The sequence below is a fragment of the Elephas maximus genome, chromosome 1 (assembly GCF_024166365.1).
Source record: "Elephas maximus indicus isolate mEleMax1 chromosome 1, mEleMax1 primary haplotype, whole genome shotgun sequence".
NCBI classification, from domain to species: domain Eukaryota; kingdom Metazoa; phylum Chordata; class Mammalia; order Proboscidea; family Elephantidae; genus Elephas; species Elephas maximus.
This window is the reverse complement of record NC_064819.1, coordinates 18,092,845-18,118,166: the sequence shown is the minus strand read 5'-3', so window position 1 is coordinate 18,118,166 and position 25,322 is coordinate 18,092,845. Positions and strand designations below refer to the sequence as shown.

The 25,322-nt window shown below is 40.6% G+C and overlaps 1 protein-coding gene across 2 annotated transcripts; it reads left to right on the top strand.

Moving 5' to 3' along the window:
- Window positions 1-116: 116 nt before the first annotated feature.
- On the top strand, window positions 117-23,891 carry WDR53 (WD repeat domain 53). Of its 2 annotated transcripts, XM_049879564.1 has the most exons (3): window positions 117-200; window positions 5,599-6,094; window positions 12,618-23,891. In XM_049879564.1, exons 2-3 carry the CDS (start codon window positions 5,615-5,617, stop codon window positions 13,206-13,208), a joined length of 1,071 nt encoding a protein of 356 aa, XP_049735521.1. In that variant the 5' UTR covers window positions 117-200; window positions 5,599-5,614; the 3' UTR covers window positions 13,209-23,891. The 2 variants fall into 2 exon arrangements, with proteins under 2 accessions (XP_049735521.1, XP_049735528.1); XM_049879571.1 differs by lacking the exons at window positions 117-200; window positions 5,599-6,094 and adding an exon at window positions 6,146-9,627.
- The last annotated feature ends 1,431 nt before the right edge of the window (window positions 23,892-25,322 follow it).

The following is a 25,322-nucleotide window of genomic DNA, read 5'->3' as shown; positions in this document are numbered from 1 at the left end:
GGCCTCCCCGCGGCGCGCCCGCAGCTCCGCCATGCCGGTTGAGGGCACGAAGCAAGGGCGCACGCCCAGCTCTCTCGCGGTTCCTTTTGGCCCCGGATGTGACTGTTTGGCTGAGGCGCCTCGTGCCCTACGCTTGTTCGGATTGGGCGCCCGCGGGTGAGGTCATCACGAGGCGCCGAGGAGGCAAGCGGGAAGAGCAGGTATGAGGCTGGCGGCGGTGGGTTCCTGGGTGCACTCCAGTGCCTTTTCCTCTTTTTGTCCTAGCGGCCTCGCATCGGCTGTCGTTGGCCCCTTTTCCTGTGAGGTTTCCCTGTGTCAGGTTCCTGCTTCGAACCCCAACCTAACGCTAGGAACTTTTCTCTCCTTTTCTTGCTGAGCAAGTCCTGGGTCTTCCAATTTCGTCTTCAGTTGGAGCCTCATTCTTTGCCTTCGGTAGCTGAGGCCGTCTTTTCCTGGTCAGGCTCTCTTGTCTCTCTAAGTGTCTGTACTTATCAGAATTTGTATCCCATCGTATATTTGGAGAATAAGGTGGCCACGTCTCTAAACCGCCCAACCCCCAACGTTTTGAAAACCATAAAGTGCTGTTTAAGCGCTAGTTATGACATTCTTTTGGCCAAAATGCAGTCATTCCCAGATCCACCGCTTCGTAGGCATATTAAGGCAATGTTTTTGTTGAATTAAGTATTCCAAAAGGGAGAGAGATGTGGAGGCTATAATTATAGATGGCTTCATGGAAGGGAAGGAATTTCAGCATTATTTGGTCATACTACATCTTCCTAGGTGGCCCAAGAAGTTTTTCTCATAGTCTTTAAAAAACAGTAGAGAGGTAATAACCATCATTTGTGCCACAGTGTGAGCCAAACACTACACTAGGTCCTTTTCGGGGATTTTTATATAATTCTTGAAACAGCTGTATGAGGTTAAGTAATTATTATAATAATAGGGTTCACAGATTGCCTTAATAGTCAACTCCAGTATCTTGCAACTGTTACGTAGTAAGAATTTTTCCTGAAACTCCTGTTGTGTGTAATCCATGTTCTCTAGCAAAAACAAGAACAACTGCCTTTCTGTTCTGTGATATATAGTGTTTAACTATCGCTGGCTCCTTCCTCCCAGGTGTCTTTTTCTTTCTACAAGCTCAGTAACCCAGATTCTATCCATTCTTACCAATACCAATGTCACAGCCCCTCCATCATTTTGGTTGCAATCCAGCTTCTCCACAAGACCAATTTTGAAAACCCAAACCTGGGGAAAACTTGAACTATACTGATTATAGTAATGCTGACTCTCAGATTATGTTAATTGAATGTATTCAATGAATTCAATGAATTATAACCTCAGGAGGTTTCAGTTATTATTCATTCACCATGGGACACTTAAGGAAGGAGGACCTGGTTTTGTCTGGAAAGACAGCAATTTTTTTTTTTTTTTTTAATCTTCAAGGATAAGTAGAGTTGGTCCATCTGAGATGGGGGCAAAGGACCAGGCAGAATGAACATCTTTAAAGACAGAGACCCTTTAAAAGGACAAGTGGGTACATGGAGATATGACTGGAGCAAAGTAGTTAGAGATCATTCAGTTATTAAAGATGTTGGCCTTTATTCTGTCTGTCACAGTACAGGTGTTGTAGAGCTTTTGAAGGACCTGATGAGGTAATCTAGTTCAGTCATTAAGGTGACTTTCGGTGGCAGATTACTCCCCAAGTGGCAAACGTAGAATTTCAGAGTAGGAAAAGATTGCCTTTATCCCTACCCCCTTGTTTCTTTACATATCTTTTACTCAGTCATCACCCTTCCCCAATGCTACCTCTACCCCGTGTTCACTACCCTCAGTCTGCCCTCTGGCTGGAAAGAACTGCTAGCTATAGCAGCACCCCACCCTTTCTAAAAATGCTCCCAAATTACCCCACCTTTTCACCACCCACTCTGTGGTCTCATTAGGTGTTGGAAGGGAGGGATCTATGATCTAATTAAAGAAGCTCAATAGAATTAATTCCTGTGCTTGACCTTCCTTTAAGGTATCTACATATGAGAAGGGAAACCCTGGTGCCTTATTGGTTAAGAGCTACAGCTGCTAACCAAAAGGTCAGCAGTTCAGATCCACCAGACACTCCTTGGAAGTTATGGGGCAGTTATACTCAGTCCTTTAGGTTTGCTATGAGTTGGAATCAACTCAATGGCAGTGGGTTATGGTTATGGGTTACATATGAGAAGAGATGCTTGTTGGCTTGATATGTGGGGATGGTAACACTTACCTATTTCTGGTAGACTTTCCAGTCCCAGTAACAGAAAAACAGGAAAAATAGCTTGACACCTTGTTTTTGAAAGGTTGTTTTGATTTAACCCAGATTGAATTACATTTTTTCCACTCCGCACAGCAGTCTTTAACACTTTTTTGATGGTGGTCTTTGGGTGTGTTGCAAATAATAATCTTGTAGATTAAGTAAATACATGATTTTGGAGGCTCTGGTTTAATCATCGATCAGTACACTGCACGGTGAATGTCAGTTAACTGAACAGCCTCACAGGGTGGGTAGATTTCTGGGGCTTTCCCAGCTCTTTTTCTTAGCATCTCCGATAATAGGTCTCTATTTTTTCTGACCAGCTAGGTGATCAGTAAATATTACCCATGTGATTTAGAGATTAGAGGTTTAATTTGTTTTTTATGCTGGTACATAAAGTTTAAGGTACAACTGTCCTTGGATTTTGTGAGATTAACAGACCGAGAGTTACTACAGGTTCCATTATGGAAAAATTTATAGGAACTGCATTGTTGCTTATAATAGTTCCTTTAAGTACAAAATCGATTTACCTTTAAAATTGAGTTAAAACTTTCCAGAAAAGATTTATATGAGGAAGAAAATCTGCTAAAACTGTTTGCCAGTCAACATTTACTTAGATTTACTTGGATCCCTGTGGGTTGATGTATGATGGAGAAATAGAAGTACTAGAAACCCTAACTCATTCTTGGCCTCAGAAAAGCTAAAATCCCAACTTAGGATCCAAAACCTGTGTGCACGTAAAACTCAGCAAATCTTAAAGCTGTAGAGTACATGCCTTTAGACTTTAAACTTGATTCATCGTAGCAAAATTAGAACTGCAACTTAAGGAAAGAAGTGATCAACACCCTAAGGGTTAAACAAAATTATTTGTGATGTAAATGGCTTTTTTAATAGTTACATTCAGATTTCATATTTCAAGATAAAGTTATTGTCTTTATCATAGGGTAAATCAGTGGTTACCACAGATGATAGTCCCTAAGCCTCTATAGTAATATCTGTACCTGTTATTTAAGCATCCTTTTTTCTTGGTGTATCTGGAGCAGTGGGCAAGAGCCTGTGCTAGGGCAGAAAATTATCTACGCTTTCAGTACTTGTCAGCAAAAATCAAACCACTAGGGTTCCCTGTCTTTACCTCTCTCTGAGTCATTTCCTCTTCAAGCCTTTCCTTTAAGTCTTACTTACATCAGCCTCTACTGAATTAGTTTCCTCTGTGTGCTAATTGAATATTTCTGCTGAAATAAAAGTATATTTTTGTCTTTCCATTTTGTTGTCATTATGAGAATGGCTTTATCTGATTTTGTGACCATGTTTCTGTTACCTTGATTACTAACACCTGAGTGAGTTTTTGGAGTATAATGATAGAAATTTTTTTGGTATGACTGCAAATGGGAGGCAACGGGCAACTTTGTCTTGGGAATGGAAACTTCAGGCAGATTGCCAAATCGTTTTAAACGAATTTTTAAAACAACGTTAGGAAATTTATCTCTGTACGACTGGACTAAAGTCAAATATCATGTCTGAAAATAGTGAAGTAACTATGGCAGCTCTTCACTAGCAACTCCTCCCTTGGCTTGTGAAATGAAAAATCAAATTCGTCCAGATAGGCTGGTTTGCTTCCTTTCATCTGACCATTAGAAGTGGATAAATTGCCCTGATTTCTTTTTTGCCTTGCCTAACAGGCAGTTAAGGCAGAGTCGTACTATGTGGCAATTCTTAGTTTATGGATCTGGGATGCCTAGGATCAGGAATATAAATTTTGCACGTAAGTACTACCGTTGTGTAAGTGCAGGTAAATTATAATGGGATTGAAAATATATGAGTACATTTAAAAGCAGTTATGAATGATCAGTAGCTTTTGGTCAATTCCGTGTATTCCAACTCATAGCAACACTATAGGACAGAGTAGAACTGCCCCATAGAGTTTCTGAGGCTGTGGTCTTCACAGAATGAAAGCAGATTGCCAAATCTTCCTCCCTCGGAACAGCTGGTGTGTTCAAATCGCCATCCTTTTGGTTAGCAGCTGAGCACTTAACCACTGCACCACCAGGGCTGCCTCATCAAAGAATACTAACAAAGCAGTTGTCAAGTGAAGCTGTTAGAAAAAGGTCCTCATTATTTAAGTTTGCAATTTTTTTGTATTGGATCCCATGTACAAATCCTAAGGGCCAAGTGACCTTGGACAGATTATTTAGCCTTTCTATGATTCACTTTTATTGTCTGTAAAATGAAACAATGCCAACCAGAAGGGCAGCTTTGAGAATAACATTACCTGTTGCTTTCGAGTCAGTTCCGACACATAGCAACCCTATAAGACAAAGTAGAACTGCCCGATAGGGTCTCTAAGGAGTGGGTGTTGGATTTGAACTGCCAACCGTTTGGTTAGCAGCTTTAGCTCTTAACCAACTGCACCACCAGGGCTCCGAAATAACATTAGATTACTAAAATAGTTTCTGTTGGTAAGACCCAGGGGTCTGCATTTTTAACCAGTTGCCCAAATGATTATTGGTGCAGTACAGGTTCTCAAATTTCAGTATACATCAGAATCACCAGGAGGGTATGTTCACACACTGCTGGGCCCAAGTTCCCAGATGATGCTGATGCTGCTAGCCTGGGGACCATACTTTGAGAACCACTGGTGTAGTGTACAGGATGCCACTTTGATCAGCTTAATGAAAATAAGAAAAATAATAATGGTAACATTCGTTGAGCCCTTATACATAGCAGGCAATGTTAAATGTGCTTTACATGCATGATCTCATTTAATCCTCTCAACAAGCCTATGAAATAAATGCTATTATTATTATCCCCATTTTACAGAGAAGGAGTGGGGATGTTCTTTTTATCCTCATTTTGTAGAGGTTCAGTAACTTGCTGACTGTGGTCCAGATGGTAAATGGTAGAGCCATGGCAAAACTAGAGAGTCTGGTCCTGGAGCTTGTTCTCTAAAACAGTATGCAGATAGAAGTTATCATGTAATGATTATGCAGCCCTCTCTTTAAATGACTTTTTCTTAATTTAAAATAAATTTATTTCATGTTTATTGTTATGTGAGTCTCACATTAAAGACTGGAGAGCCAAGGTTACCTGGGTCCCTATGGCAAGGGAAGTCTACTTAAGCATGTGCCAGCCAGTGTACCACAATTCTGTATTCAAAGACACTTTGGTAGAATCGATCTTTAAGTAACTTTTTTTTTTAATTACATTTTTTAGATGTCTTTTTAAAATATTTAAATGAGATGTTGCTTGTTGCATTTGTCTCCTACCATCAAGTTCTTGTATAAAACACAAGATGATAGGTTTTTTTCCCCTCTTTACAGAGTCTTCTGGGCCATTATGGCAGTCAAGTGGACTGGTGGACATTCTTCTCCTGTTCTGTGCCTGAATGCAAGTAAAGAAGGGCTAGTGGCTTCTGGGGCAGAAGGTGGAGATCTCGTGGCTTGGGGTGAAGATGGCACTCCCTTAGGACACATGCAGTTCCAAGGGGCTGATGATGTCACCAGTGTCTTATTCTCCAACACCTGTCCCAGCAAGCTTTATGCCTCGCATGGAGAAACCATTAGCATAATGGATGTCAGGTCCCTCAAAGGTTCCCTGGACCATTTCCATGTAAATGAAGAAGAAATCAATTGTCTTTCATTGAATGAAACTGAAAACCTGCTGGCTTCCGCTGATGACTCTGGGGCAATCAAAATCCTAGACTTGGAAAATAAGAAAGCTATCAGATCCCTGAAGAGACATTCCAATATCTGTTCCTCTGTAGCTTTTCGGCCACAAAGACCTCAGAGCCTGGTGTCCTGTGGACTGGATATGCAGGTGATGCTTTTGAGAGAGTACCTGGGTAATTGTTAAATGGGTTTTGTTAAGAGAATCAAATTACTTATCTGGCTAAATATATATCTTTGTATTTTCTGTCCTTTACTAACATGTCTTATCCATTTATGAGCCATAAGCTTTACTTCTATTGCACATTTAATGCTAGTCTGGAAAAACCTAGTAGATTTTATTCACAAAATATATCATTATTCCTTTAGTCTTCTTTTCTCTATGTTTTAAGACTTCCTAAAACCTGAGAATCCAGATACTTCGTTTTAAACACCCGTGTAAATAAAGGGGAGTGCAAAAGGTAGATTTTACCACCCATTCTCTACAAACTGTGTTGTTGAAAATAAGGTGGAAGGGCTGGGCCTGTTTTACTTCAGAGTTCTGGGATGCATTAATGGAAATGTTTTGTCTTGGTGTCCAGGAACATCCACAAATTGGCCCAAATTCAGAAGAAGGCCATCAGGAGAGTATATATATCTAGAAACCCCATTATGTGGGAAATGGAGATCTTTAATTCTTGGTTTTCATGAGGGAGGAGAAATGGAATATGCTGGTTTACATAGAGAAGAAGTCATAGGGAAGCAGATTTTGGTTTAATAAAAAGAAAGCTTTCAGATAGCTCAATCTTTCAATAATGAGAAGTGCTGCCTTTTGAAAGTAAATCTCAGCAGTGAGAATAATCATGACTTCTGTTTGTTGAGCACTTAGTACTTGCCAATGCTTATATTAAGTTTTAATGCTAATCATACCCTGCTAGTCACTCCCTTTTTGCAAATGAGGAAACTGAAATTTAAATAAGTTTTCCACACGACTGCCTAAACTAGCATTCAAACCTCAATCTCTCTGGCTTCAAAGCCTGTGTTTTTTCTTACGTAACACCAAGGATATTCAAGCAGAATGTCATCAATAATGTGGTAGGAAAGGTTCTAGGTTTTAGAACAGGTGACTTCTTGAAAGAGAGTCATTGTTTATGAAAAGACCTATATGCCCAGAACGGTTATAGACATTTAATCTATACCCTCAATTATATAGTCTCTTCTAAGACTCTGGGATCCTATTAATATCAGAGGGCTTCTTTTCATCTTCTTAGCCAGCGGTCTTTACCGCCTCCTTCTCCACCTTCCTTCCTCATAATTTTGAAATAGGTGGGGCCAGTTTTTGTTGTCAAAATGATTGCGTCCTCCTCCCCCAAACTACCGGTACTTAGTAGGCAAATCAGTGGATGCTAAATGTCCTGCAGTGCGGGGACAGTCCCAGAACAACAAAGAATTGTACCACCAAGATGTCTGTAGTGCCTCTATTGGGACTCTCTCTACCCTTTTGGGGCACAGTGACCCTAGGACCTCTAAGCTGCCTTTCTACTCCTAGGTCTTGACCAAGCATAAACATACCCTAGAGTCTCCACCCCAGTGGTCATAGCTGCATACATGGTTGTAAAACACCTCTGCAGCCAGGTGGATGCCTATTTGAAGTAGGCAGACTACACAGTGTGTCTTTGACTAGTCGTTCTTTCATCCTTCACCTATACCAGTAAATTAACCACTAGGCATGGCACTAGGCATTTAAGTGTGCAAAAAGTGATCTGGACTCTTCAGATGGATAAGGAGTGGGCATTCCGAATTTACCATTTTGGCTCCAGTTCTACACCAGAGGTTTTAGTAGCAGACAGCTGGAGAACAGTCTCGGAAATTAATATTTTGTAAGAAGGAAGGCTCAAGTAATTGCTTATTTGATTTCACTGCCAAAATTGTAAAAATTTGCTGTAGATTACATTCTGCACTGGGTTGTGATATAACAATGATGGCTAAGACAGCACAACCATGCTTTTAAGAGACTCTATACTTAGTTAAAGTTGAAACTATAATTTCTTCCAGCGTTTACTTCTTAAAACTTGGTTATCCAGTGTTAGTCGAAACTTTCAGGAATAGCCAGCCTCTGGGCGAGTCCGAGAACATAGGCATAATAGTGGAAGGAAGTTCTTACCTGGTTAATTTTGAAACTTATTTCTCTGAACAAACAAATTTTATCTCAAGGCAGGAACTGAATTATTGCCATATTCAACACACCCATCTTTGCTATTATAGAAATTATAAAATTATGTCCTTTGACTTGTTGCTGTTGTTTGCTGCCATCAAGTGAGCCCCCGACTCATGGTGACCACATGCACAACAGAACAAAACGCTGCCTAGTCCTGCACCATCCCCATAATCAGTTGCAGATGGGACCATTGTGATCCGTAGGTTTTCATTGGCTGATTTGCAGAATTAGATCATTGAGTCTTTCTTCTTAGTCCCTCTTAGTCTGGAAGCTCCACTAAAACCTGTTCAGTGTCATGCAAGCCTCCACTGACAGACAGGCGATGGCTGCATATGAGGTGCAATGGCTGGGAATCGAACCCATATCTCCTGCACGGAAGGTGAGAATTCTACCACTGAGCCACCAGTGCCTCATAAAACCAAAACCAAACTTGTTGCCTTCAAGTCAATTCTGACTCACAGCGACTCTGTAGGACAGAGTAGAACTGCCCCATAGGGTTTCCAAGGAGTGGATTTAAACTGCTGACCTTTTGGTTAGCATACAAGCTCCTAACCACTACGCCACCAGGCTTGATTTAGACAGGTTTAAAGAATTAGGCAAAGCTCACTGAAAGAGGCAGAGATTTTAAGAGCAAAATGTGATTATTAAGACACGTGATACTAAATTTTTTATTAAACAGGTATAAAGTAATATTTATAATATATGTGTAAGATATAAAGAGTAACTGTGATGCAGTGAATTACTTAATATGACCCTTCTAGCCACAGTCTTGTAACATATACCAGACGACTGGGTGGGACTATGCAAATGAGGTGCTTGTGGCCCACCAAGGGGATTGGATAGCTTGCTAATAACGTAAATAAAGCGTGTGGCACCTTTGTGGGAGGTGGAACCATGCAAATGAGGTGTATGGAACGTTTAACGAGGGGATTGATCAGTTTTGCCATCCTGCTAGGCTTATAAGAGCAGTCAATCCCAGAGCAGAGGGGGACCTATTAGCACCAAGAAAGAAGAGCCAAGAGTGGAGCATGTCCATTAGACCCGGGATCCCCTGCTCTAAGACCTCCTAGACTTGAGACGGAGAGTGAGCGAGCTGTAATACCGGAGACAGCAAGAGAGGGTGAGAAGTAGTGGCAGAGAAGTGGTGGCAGCAGAGGCAGCCGAACCAGGAAACCAGCAGGAGACAGCACAGTGGGCTTCCTGGCCCATGAAGCAAGGCATTTACAGTGGGTGTGCAGACCCATGGAGTGAGAGGGCTGAGCGCCTTCGGGCTGAGTCTTACTAGCAGAGTGGGTTGCTTCTGGGCACTTACCAACAGAGCTAAAGAACTTTGTAACACTTGCCGGAGCAGGGCAGAGACTGAGGGGCCAGAGAGAGGCGTGTCTGTCGGCATGGCTGAGAAGAGGCTGTCCTAATGGAAGAAGTCTATCCTGAGCGTTCCTGAACCTGAATTGTAACCTGTTATTTCCCTAGTAAATCCCATAATTGTGAGTATTGTCTGTGAGTTCTGTGTGGCCATTGCAACAAATTTTCAAACCCAGCAGAGGAGTAGAGTGTATTGTGGGAAGCATGGTTGGTGTCAGAATTGGTAAAAAGGTTGGAGGGTGGAGGCAGGTCTGACCTCTGCCTCAGCAATCAGCCTTGGGCTGTTGGTCTTGATTCTCTGCCCTCCTTGTGAAGTTAGAGGAGGACAGACGGCCCCCCATGCCATATGTACAATAATATTAAATAAATAGCTGTGTACCCACCACTGAACTATAGTTTTTTCTCATGGGGGCCTTTGGAAATTTGAAATCATGCTATATTTCTGTACCATACGAGTTGGTTTTTTTTTTCTTTCATATTTCCACATCTAAAAGTAAATGATTCAAAGACTTGTTCTTTCTGGTCTTTGTAAGATCTCTAGCACCAACATTTTAAGGATCTGGGTGGTAGAGGAAGAGATATTGACGTTTTTAAAAGAGGCTCCTTATCTTGAAAATGAATCTTTTATGTAAAAAAGAAAAAAAAATTATGGGGGGAGAAATCCTTGGGCAGGGTCGCTTTGATGCGATTGCTTTCACTTCTGAGCATTTGCCAGGTGTCCACTTTCTCTCCCTTTGATGTTTGACAGGATCGTAAACCCCAAACTCCTATCTTCTTTTCCTTCCATATCTCTAGCTCTGCTCTTTCAGGTGATACTGCTAGAATGGGTGCTCGAGAAATTGAGTGTAAAGCACCTTTGGGTCTGTGGTAGTTAGGAAGAATAAAAAAGTATGAAGAGGAAGTCCAGGCATAAACAACCTGGGAATCCTCAGTATTTGGAAATGATTCTGGAACTGGTAGAATCTGAGATGGCTATCAACATATTTAGATGATTTAAGTCAAATACAAAAATGTTTAAGCTGCTGAAAATACTTTGGGTGTAATTTGTTTGAATGTCTTAGGACAAAAAATATAATTCAGGAATTAGGGGGTGCTGTGTGAAAGACACTGGGGATATCTGTCCATATAGTTAAGCTGTCAGATTCTGGAACATCCATTTTTCTTAAGTTTAGTTTTTTAAAATGATTTTCATATCTAGTTTTAGTACTTATTCTTTTGTATTTCTTTGTTTTTTAATAATTTATTTTTGTTGTTGAAAATGTACACAGCAAAATACACCAATTCAGCAATTTCTGCATGTACAATTCAGTGCCATTGACTATATTCTTCAAGTTGTACAGCCATTTTCACCCTCCTTTTCCAAGTTATTCCTCCACCATTAACATGAACTTACTGCCTCCTAAATTCTTCTCTAACCCCTTGAGTTGCTGTTATCAATTTAATCCCATATAGATAGTTCTTCAAACAGCACAATGCTCAAGGCAGACATCCTTTACTAATTTAGCTGAAGTTGAAATGAGTCGGAATTGACTCAACAGCAAAGGGTTTTTTTATTATTTAGTTTAAAAAAGACTTCAGGAGATATTTTTGGTTTAAGATTATCTCAGGGCAATAGTTTTAGGGGTTCATCCAGCCTCAATGGCTCCAGAAAGTCTGGATTCCATGGATATTTTCTATTTCCTTAGTTTATTTCAATTTGTTAGTGTTTTGGCTTTGCCCACATAGTGACTGAAAAACCACTACGTAGTATAAATTCAACTCAGAAGGATTTTCAGTGCTTCCCTCAGTAGAAATAGAATATAAGTGTTATTAGCCGTCGCTTCTTTTGAAAACAGGCCCTAATGAGATTAATCATAGTAGTGGTGAGGGAAGTTACCATAAATAGGAAACAAAAACCTCAATAGCTTCAGTGATGGTAATCTTGTCATTTTAGATCTATGCCTTTGAACATCTAAACAAGGTCATTCTTATCCTGCTGTCCATTTTAAGTTGTGAGTCATCATTCAGGGATAAAACTAGATGGTAAAATAAAAAGTTTTATCCTCTTTGGAAGTATTAAGAATATTTTCCTTTTCAAACTAGTTACTATGGTAGAGGATAAATCACTAGATTATAGTGTAAAATCCATTCACAAAGCTTATTGTTTTGTTTTAAACAGGCTTTAATTAGCATTTCAGTTTAAATCACTTTAATAGAACCAAGAGAATGGTAGGAGATCAATAGACGTGTTTGGGATTTCTGCTCTTTTCCAGGCATTACGCTAAACATTAGCAACTAAAACCAAACCAAACCTGTTGCCATCGAGTCGATTCTGACTCATAGCAACCCTATAGAACAGAGTAGAACTGCCCCATAGAGTTTCCAAGGAGTGGCTGTTGGATTTGAACTGCTGGCCTTTTAGTTGGCAGACAAGCTCTTTGCCACTGTGCCACCAGGGCTCCAGACATCAGCAAAGGTGAATTAAATCATGAGGTGAATTACATTGACAAGCTAGGTAGTATATATCAATTACTGGAATAGGCTAATAACCAGTCTGCACTATAGGAATTAGATACAACAAAGAGGGAAGTGGGATAGAATAGTTAGGAAAGCTTTCTCGGAGGAACAGGGACTTAAGCTAAGCCCCTAGAATGGGTGGTTTGGGTAATGTGAAAGGAAAGAAAAAGCATTCACATTGGAACGATCTCAATGGTAATTCCAGATTTAGCTTATTTAGTTGATAGAGCTTTTACTTGTAATTAAAATAGACTAAAATTAACAAGTTTCATAATCTTTGGTTTTACTTGAAGAGATAAGGGTAGAATGACAAACTGGCAGCTGTGTCAAAATTTGTATTGCAGTTTCATGAGGTTTGTTAATCAAAAGTATTCAAGATTATTTTGGTAAATTCCCCCTAACTTCCTTTGACGTTCTAGTTTTAGCTGCAGGGTAGCGTTCCACTGGCACATTGTAATAGTGACACGTTTTTGTTTTTGTAATATTGCTGGAGATGTATCCTACTAGTCATTCTCAGACTACTCAGGTGGTTTTATTAGTAGCTGGCCAAGCATGATAGTTGAGTAAAATGGCAAGAACTCTGTATGACTGTGTGACTCTTGGCTTTTATTTAAAGGTGATGCTGTGGAACCTTCAGAAGGCCCGGCCACTCTGGATTACAAATTTGCAGGAGGATGAATCAGAAGACATGGAAGGCCCACCATCACCTGGTCAGCTCCTTAACCCCGCTCTAGCCCACTCTGTCTCCGTGGCGTCATGTGGCAATATTTTTAGTTGTGGTGCAGAAGATGGAAAGGTTCGGATCTTCAGGGTAATGGGAGTCAAGTGTGAACAGAAACTGGGATTTAAGGGCCACACCTTGGGGGTATCCCAGGTCAGCTTTCTGCCAGAATCCTACATGCTACTTACTGGAGGGAATGACGGAAAGATAATGTTATGGGATGTAAGCAGCGAAGTTGACAAAAAACAGAAGAGTCCTACAAAACATACCCACAAGAGGAAAACTAAAAGAGCAGCTTATGCCAAGCAGGGTGGGAGCACTAGTGCTTCAGTAACAGATGAGGAAGACCATGGCGACGTTTTACCAAAGCTAACACTTAAACATGGAGAAAAGGTCAACTGGCTCCTGGGTACAAAAATAAAGGGATACCAAAATATTTTAGTAGCCGATCAGACTAGCTGTATATCTCTATATCCCTTAAATTAAATTTAAATTCAATAAAAATATTTGAAGAACTGCTTTTTTTTAGGTTAAAAAAAATTCTGATTCTTCATTTAAACTGTTTGTCATATGTAGATTCATACCATTCCATTGTATAAATTTTAGGACACTCGGGGAAGGGCGATAATTGGGTAATATTTCACATAGTAAATGACATTAAAATTTTGGGGAAGACAACTAATATTCATTGAATACAGCCATTTTATGTATATTTCAGTTTTATTCCGAATCAGTGAAGTGGATGACTTCCTGCCTCTTAACGCCACAGGAATCAAAATTCGGAGATGATGTTAAGTAACTTGAGATGGCAGGAAAATTGAAAGTATGATGACTTACCTGGAAAGGACCTTGGCTGTCTTGTCCAACCTTCCGGCTTATAGAAGCCCACATCATGACCCAGATGTGGTCGCCACATTAGTTATGACTGCTGTCAAGCGGGCCCAGACTCATGGCACCCACATGTACAACAGAATGGGGCCATTATGATCCATAGGGTTTCCTTTTTTTTTTTATAATGTATTTTTTTTCTTTATTGTGCTTTAAGTGAAAGTTTACAGCTCTAGTTTCTTACACAAAAATTTGTACATACATTATTATGTGACCCTAGTTGCTCTCTCTGTAATATGGTCGCATACTCCTCCTTTCCATCCTGGACTTCCCGTGTCCAGTCAGCCAGTTTCTGTCCCTTTCTGCCTTCTCATCTCGCTTCCAGACAAGAGCTACCCATCTAGTCTCACGTATCTACTTAAGCTGAGAAGCACACTCTTCACAAGTATCGTTTTATGTCATATAGTCCAATCTAATCTTGTCTGAAGAGTTGGCATCAGGAATGGTTTTAGTTCTGGTTAATGGAGACTCTGGGGGCCATGTCTTCAGCACATAGGGTTTTCATTGGCTAATTTTTTGAAGTAGATCGCTAGGCCTTTCTTTCCAGTCTGCCTCAGTCTGGAAGCTCCGCTGAAATCTGTTCAATATATAGCAATGCACAAGCCTCTGCTGACAAACAGGTGGTGGCTGTGCTTGAGAAGCATTGGCCAGGAATCAAACCCAGGTCTTCTGCATACAACGCAAGAATTCCACCACTGAACCAAAGTGTTGTTAGGAGCCTTACCAAGTTGGAAGAGAAAACATGTTCTTGCTTGAAGACTGTTGAAATTGCCTTTTCCTAATGTTTCTAAGACAAGAATTCCAGAATCTGTCTTCCGAGGCGCCTTTTGGTGGGTTTGGATGGCCAGCCTTTCAGCTAGTAGTTGAGTGCTTAACTGTGCCATGTAATTTTTAGGTATACTTTAAATAATAATAAAATACCCATGTTGCCCGACCACCAACACCACTGCCACCAAACTTAAGAATCAGAAAATATTAATGTCTTTGAAGCGCTTTCCAGTCATTATTTCATTGAATGCTCAATTCATTGAGTTTAGGATTATTATCTTTCGTTTACATACAAGGAAATGGAGAAGCCAGGGGATTAGGTAACTAGTTTGCCAAGGTCACACGTGGGTAGCCAAGGTGACTCCAAAAGTTAAGACCTGACCTTCTGGGAGCCGTACTTTTTTGTTTGTCAAGTATGTGTATTTCCTCCAAAAGAGGTTTGGCTGGGTCTGTTTGCCATTATCCAATGTGGAGCCCCTAGTCAGGTAGAGTTTTAAAGTAAAACATTCTGAGGGGTAGTTGTCATTCTTGCGTCTAGTCTTTGGCTCAGGCATCAATCTCCAGACTGGTCAGTTGCAGCCAGGCTGTCTGGACTGGTTTCAGTCCTTGGAGGTGGCACAAGACCTTTATCCAGAACAGGCTCAGGTTTGTGTTTTAAAAGTTCAGAGTGGCTGGTATTTGAGGTTTTGTGGGCTCCCCTGAAGATTCATTAGCACCATCTAAAAAACATAACCAAACACATTGCTGTTGAGTCAGTTCTGACTCGGCTACCCTGTAGGACAGGATAGAACTGCCCCATAGAGTTTCCAACAGCTCTCAACCATTGTGCCACCAGGGCTCCAGTTAGCACCATAAGGGCTAAAATAAAATGAAGTTGTTACAACTCCTTTTTATTAATGTTTTTTAAATAGCTTCAATGACATATTCTTGATGTTTTACACTTTTCTTTGTAATGGCACAATGGTCTACAATGTCTTTCTAGAAAAGCGTGTGTTTTTATAATTTAAAAAAAAAGTATATTTTTAAATAGTTTTAAAATTGCTTTTTTCAATGTAAAGTGATAATTTTAAAATCATACAGCTAATTCTAGAATGAAGATTATATTTTCCTAAAGGCTCATCTTGCCTAAAAACTTACCTACTATCATTTCTTGTTTTAAAAAGTCATATCCAATTGGCATAAAAGAAAAATTTGATGAAAAAAATTTTAAGCAAGGCATGTTGACAACAGTTCAAATGGATTTAAAGAACTATTTTTAAAGCTTTCATTGTACAGCGTAACTTTAGACATTAGTAGAATCCCAGCTCTGCTGTGTAATTGTTAGCAAGTTGCTTCTCTAAAGCCTAAATTTCTTCACTTATTAAATGTTGTTAGGTGCCATCGAGACTCATAGCGACCCATGTACAACAGAACGAAACATAGCCCAGTCCTTCGCCATCATCACGGTTGTTGCTATGTTTGAGCCCATTGTTGTAGCCAGTGTGTCAATCCATCTCTTTGAAGGTCTTTCTCTTTTTCTCTGACCCTCTACCAAGCATGATGTAGACTCATCCCTCAGAGACTCATCCCTCCTGATGACATGTCCTCTTGCCATCCTTGTTTCTAAGGAGCATTCCGTCTGTGCTTCCTCCAAGACAGATTTGTTTACTTATTAAATAGGGCATTGGTATTACTAACCTTCAAAGGTTGTGAGGATGATGAAAATACACAGAGCACTCAGCACCATGACTAAAACATAGTAAATTTTCAGTAAACAGTAGCTGCTATTGTTAAATTTAGAAGCCTCTGGGTGGTGCAAATGCTTAATACACTCAGGTGCTAACCAAAATATTGGAGGTTCAAGTCCACCTAGAGGCACCTCAGAAGAAAGGCCTAGCAACCCACTTCCAAAAAGTCAGCCACTGAAAACCCTGTGGAGTGCAGTTCTACCCTGACACACAATGGGAAGACTCCCAGGGAGGGTCCTCAAGCCTGATCTGGTCAATCAGAGTCCTCTGGTTGGGAGCGGGGTCGGGGGGCTTTACTTTTGGAACAATAGGGAAAAGTTGACATGTATGCAAGTGTTACTAAATTGACAAGATGTGAGTCTGGAGGTTCCCTGCATTGTGGCAAGAGTCTTTATGAAAGACAGAACCCTCAGTAATTTTGAGCCTGGAACCAGCCATGCCTGAAACATGTGTACTCTTGGACTTCCTGGTTCTATCAGCCAATAATTTTTTTTTTTTTAGTTTGAGCTACTACATGTCAACTTTTCCCTTTCCTGGCCACGTCAGCAACCCATTTCAATGCCAAGAATCAAGTGAGCAATGAATGTCTCAAGTCCAAGTTTCAAGTACTGGAAAAGGATCACATTGGACCAGCTTAGTCAAGTGACCACCCCTGGTCCAGTTAGCTCTGGTCAGGGAGTGTTATTACATAATATGATCGTGACCAAAGGTGCCCACCCCAATAGATGGAGAGGCCATTCTCAGAAAAAGGGAGCGTGGGCTAAACCAACAGCTCCAAAAAGATCTACAACTCTTAATATTTTGGCAATATATTTACAGCATGAAAATTATATGCAAAATGAACTGGTTTTCTTAGGAGCATCAGCCATTTTGCTATGTTTGACTCTCAATTTGCAAGCAACAAAGACATGCCAAGATTAGTTAATGAGAGTTTGAGGGAGTAAGGGTAAAGTCAGCAGCAGAACAGATCTCAGCCGGGGCTCACGAGAACCAGGATATCACCTTGAATACAACTTAGCTCTAGTGGTCATCTGGCCACTCAGGTGACAAATAGAACTTCAGTGTTTACCCTCAGAAGTGGGCTTCTGATGTGTCCCACCTTTCCAAAAAAAAACCCATTGCTATGGAGTCAATTCCAACTCATGGCAACCCTGTAGGACACAGTAAAATTGCCCCATGGAGTTTCCAAGGAGCAGCTGGTGAATTTGAACTGCTGACCTTCTGGTTAGCAGCCAAGCTCTTAACCACTGTGCCACCAGAGCTCTGCCCCACCTTTAGTTGGCTGAAAAATGTCCCCCAAAGATATCCGATCCTACTCCGTGGAACTTGTAAATGTTACCGTATTTGGAAGAAAGGGGCTTTGCAGATGTGTTTAAGCATCTTAAAGGATTATGTTGAAGGAACATAGTCATGGTATTGTAGACTTGCCTTGTCGTTTTTATTAGAATGTAAGATACTTCACGGCAAGTACTCTGCCCTGTTTAGTTTCAGAGCATGTGGTGTGACCTTCCCCAGGCTCCAACCCACACGCAACAAATCGAAAAATCCCATTGTCGCTGAGTCAATTTCAACTCATAGCAACCCTATAGAACAGAATTGAACTGCTCCATACGGTTTCTAAGGCTGTAAACTTTACAAGAGCAGACCGCCACATCTTTCTTCCACAGAGTGGTTCTTGGGTTCAAACCACTGACCTTTCACTTAGCAGCCAAATGCTTTAACCGCTGTGTCACCAGGGCTCCTTACGCACACACACAGTACTCAGTAAATGAATCAAGGGAGGCCCCGAAGGCAAAAATGTGGAGAAGAGATGTGGGTAGGAGAAAAAAAAAAATGTCAGCTTAAAGGAGTTCCATGAACAGGGTTGCCTGGCAACCAGAGTGAACCCTTTGCTAATGCCTCAGGTTTGTTTTTTTCTCTTTAATTGTAAAAATATGTATAACAAAACATGCCAACTCAATTTCTACATGTACAGTTCAGTGACGTTGATTACATTCTTCAAGTTGTGCGTCCATTCTCACTATCTTTTTCCAAATCATTCCACCACATTAACATAAATGGTGCCCCCTAAATAGAAGCTCTTCCTTACCCCCTTCCTCCTACTCCTGGTAACCACTAATCTTTGATTTCTGTGTTTGCTTATTTTGTAAAAGTGAGATCATACAATATTTGTCCTTTTGAGACTGACTTATTTAGCTCAGTATAATGTTTCCATGTTGTGACATGCATTAGGACTTCATTTCTCTTTATGAATGAGTAATATTCCATTGTGTGTATTGACTATATTTTGTTTATCCATTCATGTGTTGATGGGTATTTCAGTTGTTTCCACTTTTTGGCTATTGTGAAAAGTGCTGCAGTGAGTACTGGTGCACAGGTTTCTGTTTGCGTTCTGCCTTCACTTCTGAGTATCCCACTGCCGTCGACTCGATTCTGACTCATAGCGACCCTATAGGACAGAGTAGAACTGCCCCATAGAGTTTCCAAGGAGCACCTGGCGGATTTGAACCGCTGACCTCTATGGTTAGCAGCTGTAGCACTTAACCACTACGCCACCAGGGTTTCCTCTTCTGAGTATATGTACCTAGAACTGGGATTGCTGGGTCCATACAGTAGTTCTATGTTCAAGTTTTTGAGGAACCACCAAACTGTTTCCCACAGTAGCTGTACCATTTACATTCCTACCACAAATGGATAAGTGTTCCAGGTTTTCCACAACCTCACCAACACCCACTGTTCTTTGTTTTTATTTTTTTATCATTGCCTCTCTAATAGGAAAGAGATGGTATCTCTTAGTGGTTTTGATCTGCATCTCTCTAATGGCTAATGGGAGCCCTGGTGGTACAGTTCTTAAGAACCTGGCTGCTAACCAAAAAGTCGGCAGTTCGAATCTACCAGCTGCTCCTTGGAAACTGTGGGGCAGTTAGTTCTACTCTGTCTTGTAGGGTTGCTATGAGTCAGAATCGACTCAATGGCAATTTTTTTTTTTTTAATAGCTAATGGTGGCGTAGTGGTTAAGTGCTACGGCTGCTAACCAAAGGGTCGGCAGTTTGAATCTGCCAGGCGCTCTTGGAAACTCTGTGGGGCAGTTCTACTCTGTCCTGTAGGGTCGCTATGAGTCAGAATCGACTCGACAGCACTGGGTTTGGTTTTGGTTTTTGGTTTAATGACATTTAGCATCTTTTCATGGGCTCGTTGGCTATTTGAATATCCTCTTTTGTGAACTGTCCAGGTTCTTTGCCCATTTTTTTTGATTGGGTTGTCTTTTTGTTAAGTTGTAGAAGTTTTTAAATATATTTTGGATATTAGAACCTTATCAGATAATATGGTTCCCAAAAATTGTCCCTCAATCTGTAGGTTGTCTTTTTACTTTTTTGATGAAGTCCTTTGATGAACAAAAATATTTCAGTTTTATGAGGTTCCATTGATCTATTCTGTCTTTTGCTGTTTGTGCTTTTGTTGTCATATTGTTTCAGGTTATTTTTAACATCTCCAGCAGAGGTGCTGGTTTGTTCAGACTGGTTTGCAAGCCTTTAAGGCCAGCCTCACCGGATATTACTAGAAACGCTGAGTCTCTTTCACTATTTAGCTCAAAACAAAACAAGACAAAACCCGTTGCTGTCAAGTCAGTTCCGACTCGTAGCGACCCTATAGAACAGAGTAGAACTATTCCATAGGGTTTCCAAGGAGCACCTGGTGGATTCAAACTGCCAACCTTTCGGTTAGCAGCCATAGCTCTTAACCACTATGTCACCAGGGCTTCCGTTTAGCTCAGGGTGTATTTTTAGAAAATCCTTCCCAATAGAAAAGTTTTATTATCGACAATACTCAGTTTACACCCAGACATGCTTATTTCACACCTGATGTTCCCTCTCCAAAAATTACAATCTGTCTGTGGTCCAGTATAGACAATGCGAGGCATTTTCAATATTCTTCGCTGACGCCATATCAATTTAACACATCAGTTCTTCTGACTTCCTTTTTCATTATCCAACCGTCCCACGTATATAAGGCGAATGAAAAGACTATTACTGCTTACTTCAGATGCACCTGAGGTGAAAGCTTTGCTTTTTTAAAACTTTAAAGAGGGTTTGCTCAAGATAATATATCATTTGATTTCTTGACTGCTGCTGCCATGGATGTTGATTATTGATCCAAGTAGAGTCAAATCATTGACGACTTTAATTTTTTCTTCATTTACCATGATGTTTACTGGTCCAGATGTGAGGATTTTCGTTTTCTTCACGTTCAGGTGTAATCCATACTAAAGGCTGTAGTCTTTAATCTTCATCAATAAGTGCTTCAAGTTGTCTTTGTTTTTGGCCAGCAAGGTATGTCATCTGCATGTTGCTGGTTGTTAATGAGTCTCCCTCCAGTCCTGATGCTGAATCCCTCTTCATATTGTCCAGCTTCGTGGATCCAGTACAGATTGAATAAGACAGGTGAAAGAACACAACCCAGTTGCACACCTTTTCCAATTTTGAACCATGCAGTATACCCTTGTTTTGTTCAGACGACTGCCTCTTGATTCATGTACAGATTCCATGGGCAGAATTAAGTGTCCTAAAAATTACATTCTTCGCAATGCTATCCATAATTTATTACCTAGACAGTTGAATGCCTCCATGTAGTCAGTACACACAGATAAACACCTTTTGGGTATCAGCTGTAGTAGCAGCTGTGAATTTATCTTCCGTATCATGTCATAGAGTATCTCCGGCTTGAGAAAAACTCACAAAACCTGAAACTCTTTTAAAATAAATGGCAGGTGTAAATATCCAGACTTTTTAAAATCTAAACTTTAATAACTGAGAATATGTAAACCAAGAGATGAATGTAATCCAATTAGAGAAAAGTTTTATAATCGAGTCACTGCTCTGCCCAAGTACTATCAACTTGCCACATGCAGGAGAATGTGCTCTAAAGCAGTTGGTGCCGAAGCCAAGACGTTAGAGGTGACTTAGTTCCAGCAAAACAACGTTAGCCGTCATAGTAAATTAATGTTGTCCATTTAAATTTTATTAGCTATAGTTTGGTTTGTATTTAATATACAGATTTGCTTTGATTTTATAGTCGCATGAGAGCTATAAACATAAGGACTTTATACTTAGTATTAGGTTTGGACATATTTAAGCAACGCTATACTAAACATGGAAACCCTAGTGGCATAGTGATAAGATGCTGTGGCTGCTAACCAAAAGGTCAGCAGTTCAAATCCACCAGGTCCTCCTTGGAAACCCTATGGGGCAGTTCTACCCTGTCCTATAGCATTGCTATTAGTCAGAATCAACCCAATGGCAACAGGTTTGTCTTTTGTTTTTTTGTACTAAATGTGGAGCCCTGCTGGCACAGTGGCTGCTAACCAAAAGGTCAGTAGTTTGAATCCACCAGCTGCTCCTTGGAAACCCAGTGGGGCAGCTCTACTCTGTCCTATAGGGTTGCTATGAGTTGGAATCGACTCGATGACAATGGATTTGTTTGTTTTTTTGGTTTTTATACTAAACATAATTTTAGTATAATAAATAAGTAATAAATCAATCCTGGAAGTCTTAAAATATTTTCCTTTAGAAGTATATAATACTCAATCTGGAGTGCGTGGTCTTGTAGATAGTGCCCTGAAAACCCTCTTGAGTGCCTTTTAGCATCTCTGGGAGAGACTGGTACTAGGACAGTGACGTTACTGGGGAATGTGAGAAAGCAGCAAGGTTGGATCCCACGGTTTGTTGTGAAAGGGATTATTCTGAAGTAGCAGAGGGAATTTTTCCCTATGATCTCTAAGATAGGCAAGTAGGAAAACTAGTCACATCATTAGTAGGAGGTATTGGACTCAAGAATGAAGCCCAGGTTTTGGCTTCAATGACTGGGTGGATACCGATGCCGTAAATGCAGGCAGGGAGCACAGGAAGGCAAGCAGGTTTGACTGCTTAGACCCACCTTGTTTGCCCTGACTGGCCCTGACTAGCTATTCTGGTGTCATTACCACCAGTTCTCCAAAGTAGCACATAGCTCCTGCTATTAGTCCGGAGACTTTGGTTGCATGTGACAGAAGGTCACTGGAGAGGCAGAGATGGTATGGAGCCTGTTACCAGAGTAAGGCAGAGAAGGAGCTAGGCAGACACTTCTATCCTTGGTTCCCTTAAACCTCTTGCTTCTAGCGTGCTTCTTTTTCTAAGTGATGTTTCCACTATTGCTGAGTCATTACTCTTCTGGCTCTTGGAATTTTTAACATATTCCTTCATGATTTGCTTTGGGTAGTTCAGCTCCCCCTAGAGACACCATCCACTGCTTTCCTGGATCATCAGAGACTGTGGTAGCCTCAAATTAGTCAATTAACTTGCTTAGTCACTACCTGAACTTTCTCTATTTTTTTTTTCTATTCTAGATGAATTGGACAATTATACAGCTCCTTATCAACTTGTTTTCTTTCTGCTGTCTCTGTTTATTAATAAGGAACTCTTCCATGATTCTAGGTAACCATTTATTATTTGTTGGTGGTGATGGTAGTTGCCATCCAATCGATTCTGATTAAACATTCAAATTTAAAATTATTTTTTGGTCTAAGTAGATCTCCTTGCAATTAATCTATTTTGAATTTTCAAGTTCTAAAAATTGTTTTCCGAAACATATTATTTTTCAGGGTCAGTTCTTGTTTATATCTCTGAAATGTTATTCAGCTCTATTATTCCACCACTTATTTTCATTCCCTATCAAATTCACATCACTGGATATGGCCATTTCTTCAAAGGATGACATTTCCTTCAAACCTTGTATCTTCCAAGACCAGAGGTTCATAACCCTGGCCACAAATCAGTTTCACCCTTGAAACTTTTTAAAATATCTAGATTCCTGTGTCCTGTCACTCAGAAAAACAATTTAGTATTGGTTATAGTGGTTTAGCATATTACAGATCAAATCTCTCTTGAAGAATCCTAGAAAATTTGGATTAAAAAAACTTTTAAGTCTTTTACACACCTATAAAATGGCTAAAATAAAACATGCTGACACCACCAAATGCTGGCAAAGATGCGGAGAAACTGGATGACTCATACATTGTGAGATAGAGAAGAAACAGGGACTAAGCCTCTAGGCAAGGAGCCCTGCAACACCTGCAACTTGCAACTTTCTTACAATACTATGTCTTGGGCTAATGTAAAACCCCCCATCCTGGAATGTGTGATAAAGAAAGAACAAACAATGTAATCCCTTATAAGATGTTTTTCAGAAGGACCTGCACGACCTGGTCCCTGGAGCATGCACAGACATCCCCAAGGTGACCAAGGTGACTGATGGATGACTTCTGCCTGATGCAAGTAACCGAGACAGGAATTGAACTGGCACCACAGGAGGGACTCTGCAGGCGTGACACCCCATAATAAGTCCTGCTACGAATCCCAGAGCTCCCTGGGACAGGAACCGTCTTAAAGCCATATTAGAAAGCTGCTGCGCACGCACCATAGTTAACATATCCCCACCCAGACGAGCCACTTGCTGGAAAACCCCACCTATACGTATGAATAAACATACGTCTTTCTCTCCGCCTCCTAACCTCCCCCTCAAAAAAAAAAACCTTTAAAAACCCATACAGATCCTTTGTTCTGGGAGACGGGGGAAGCGTTGCCTAGGCCCTCCTCATCTCCGCTTGCAAGGCTCTTTAATAAAGCTTTGCTCCTGTGGAAAAAATTCTCCGTGCCTCATCTGTTCATTCTTGACCAGTGAGAGGCAAGAACCTTTTTTAATTAAAGGCGTAGAGGCGCTGGTAACAATACTGGTAGGAATGCAGTGGTACAGCCACTCTGGAACACAGTTTGGCAAACAAAAGTAAACTGTAACTACCATATGACTCAGCAAATGCACACTTGGGAGTTTACTCCAGAGAAATGAAATTTTATGTCCATACAAAAACCTGTAGACAAATGTTCATAGCAGCTTCATTTGTAACAGCAAAAAAAGACTGGAATCAGCTTAGATGTCTTTCAACTGGTGAATGGTGCATACCCCTGTATGTGCTACTGTAAGTATATACTGTATGAAAATGGTACATACCCACTGTATTAGTTTCCTAGTGCTGCTATAACACAAATACCACAAGTGGGTGGCTTTAAAGAACAGACGTTTATTGTCTCACAGTTTAGAAGGTTAGGAGTCCAAATCAGAGCATCTGCTCTAGGATGTCTAGCCTTGTGGGTAGCCCCGGGAGTTCTTGGCATTCCTTGGTGTCTGTCGACCCCCTGTGTGTATATCTTTGTAACTACTCTGCAATTTTTATAAGACACCATTCAGGAATGATTAGGTTTAGGACCCACCGTATTCTGGTATGCTCTCATTAACATAATAAAGGAAAGCCCCTTATTACCAAACAGGATCATATTTACAGGTACACAGGTTAGGGTTTCCATTTCTTTTGAGGGGACACTGTTCAATCCACAACACCCATGGAATACTAATCAGCAATAAAAAAGGAACAAACTACTGATACATGCAACGACCTGGGTGAATCTCCAGAGAAATATGCTAAGTGAAAAAAGCCAACCCCAAAATGTTGTATACTTTTATATATACATAAAATTTTTGAAACAATAAAATTTTAGAGCCCAAGGACAAATGACTGGTGTTCAAGCATTAAGGATGCAGCGGGGGGTGGGAGGGAAGTAGGTGTGGATACAAAAGGACAACACGAAAGATCCTGTGGGGCCAGAACTGTTTGATATCTTGACTGTGGTAGTGGAAAGTGATAAAATTGTATACAACTTAACACACACACATACACATGGGAGTACAGCTGAAGTGGGGAGATCAAAAGATCAGTGGGCTTTGTTAGTTGCTGTCAAGTTGATTCTGATTCACGGTGACCCCACCTGTTACAAAGTAGAAGTGCTCCACAGGGTTTTCTTGGGTGTAATCTTAACTGAAGCAGATTGCCAGGCCTTGTCTTCTGTGGTATTTCTGGGTGGGCTCTAACCACCAACCTTTAGGTTAGCAGTTGAGTGCAAACAGTTTGTGCCACCTAAGGACCTGTGTCAATATTTTGATTGTGATATTATACTGTATTTTACAAAATATTATCACTGGGGGAACTGGGAAAACTGTTCAAGGGATCTGTCTGTATTATTTCTTAACAACTGCAAGTGAACATGCAATTATCTCAATTAAAATGAATCTGTTTGAAGTCATCACGGTTACAGTAAGAACCTGAGGAGCTAAAACTTCTAGAAAGAAG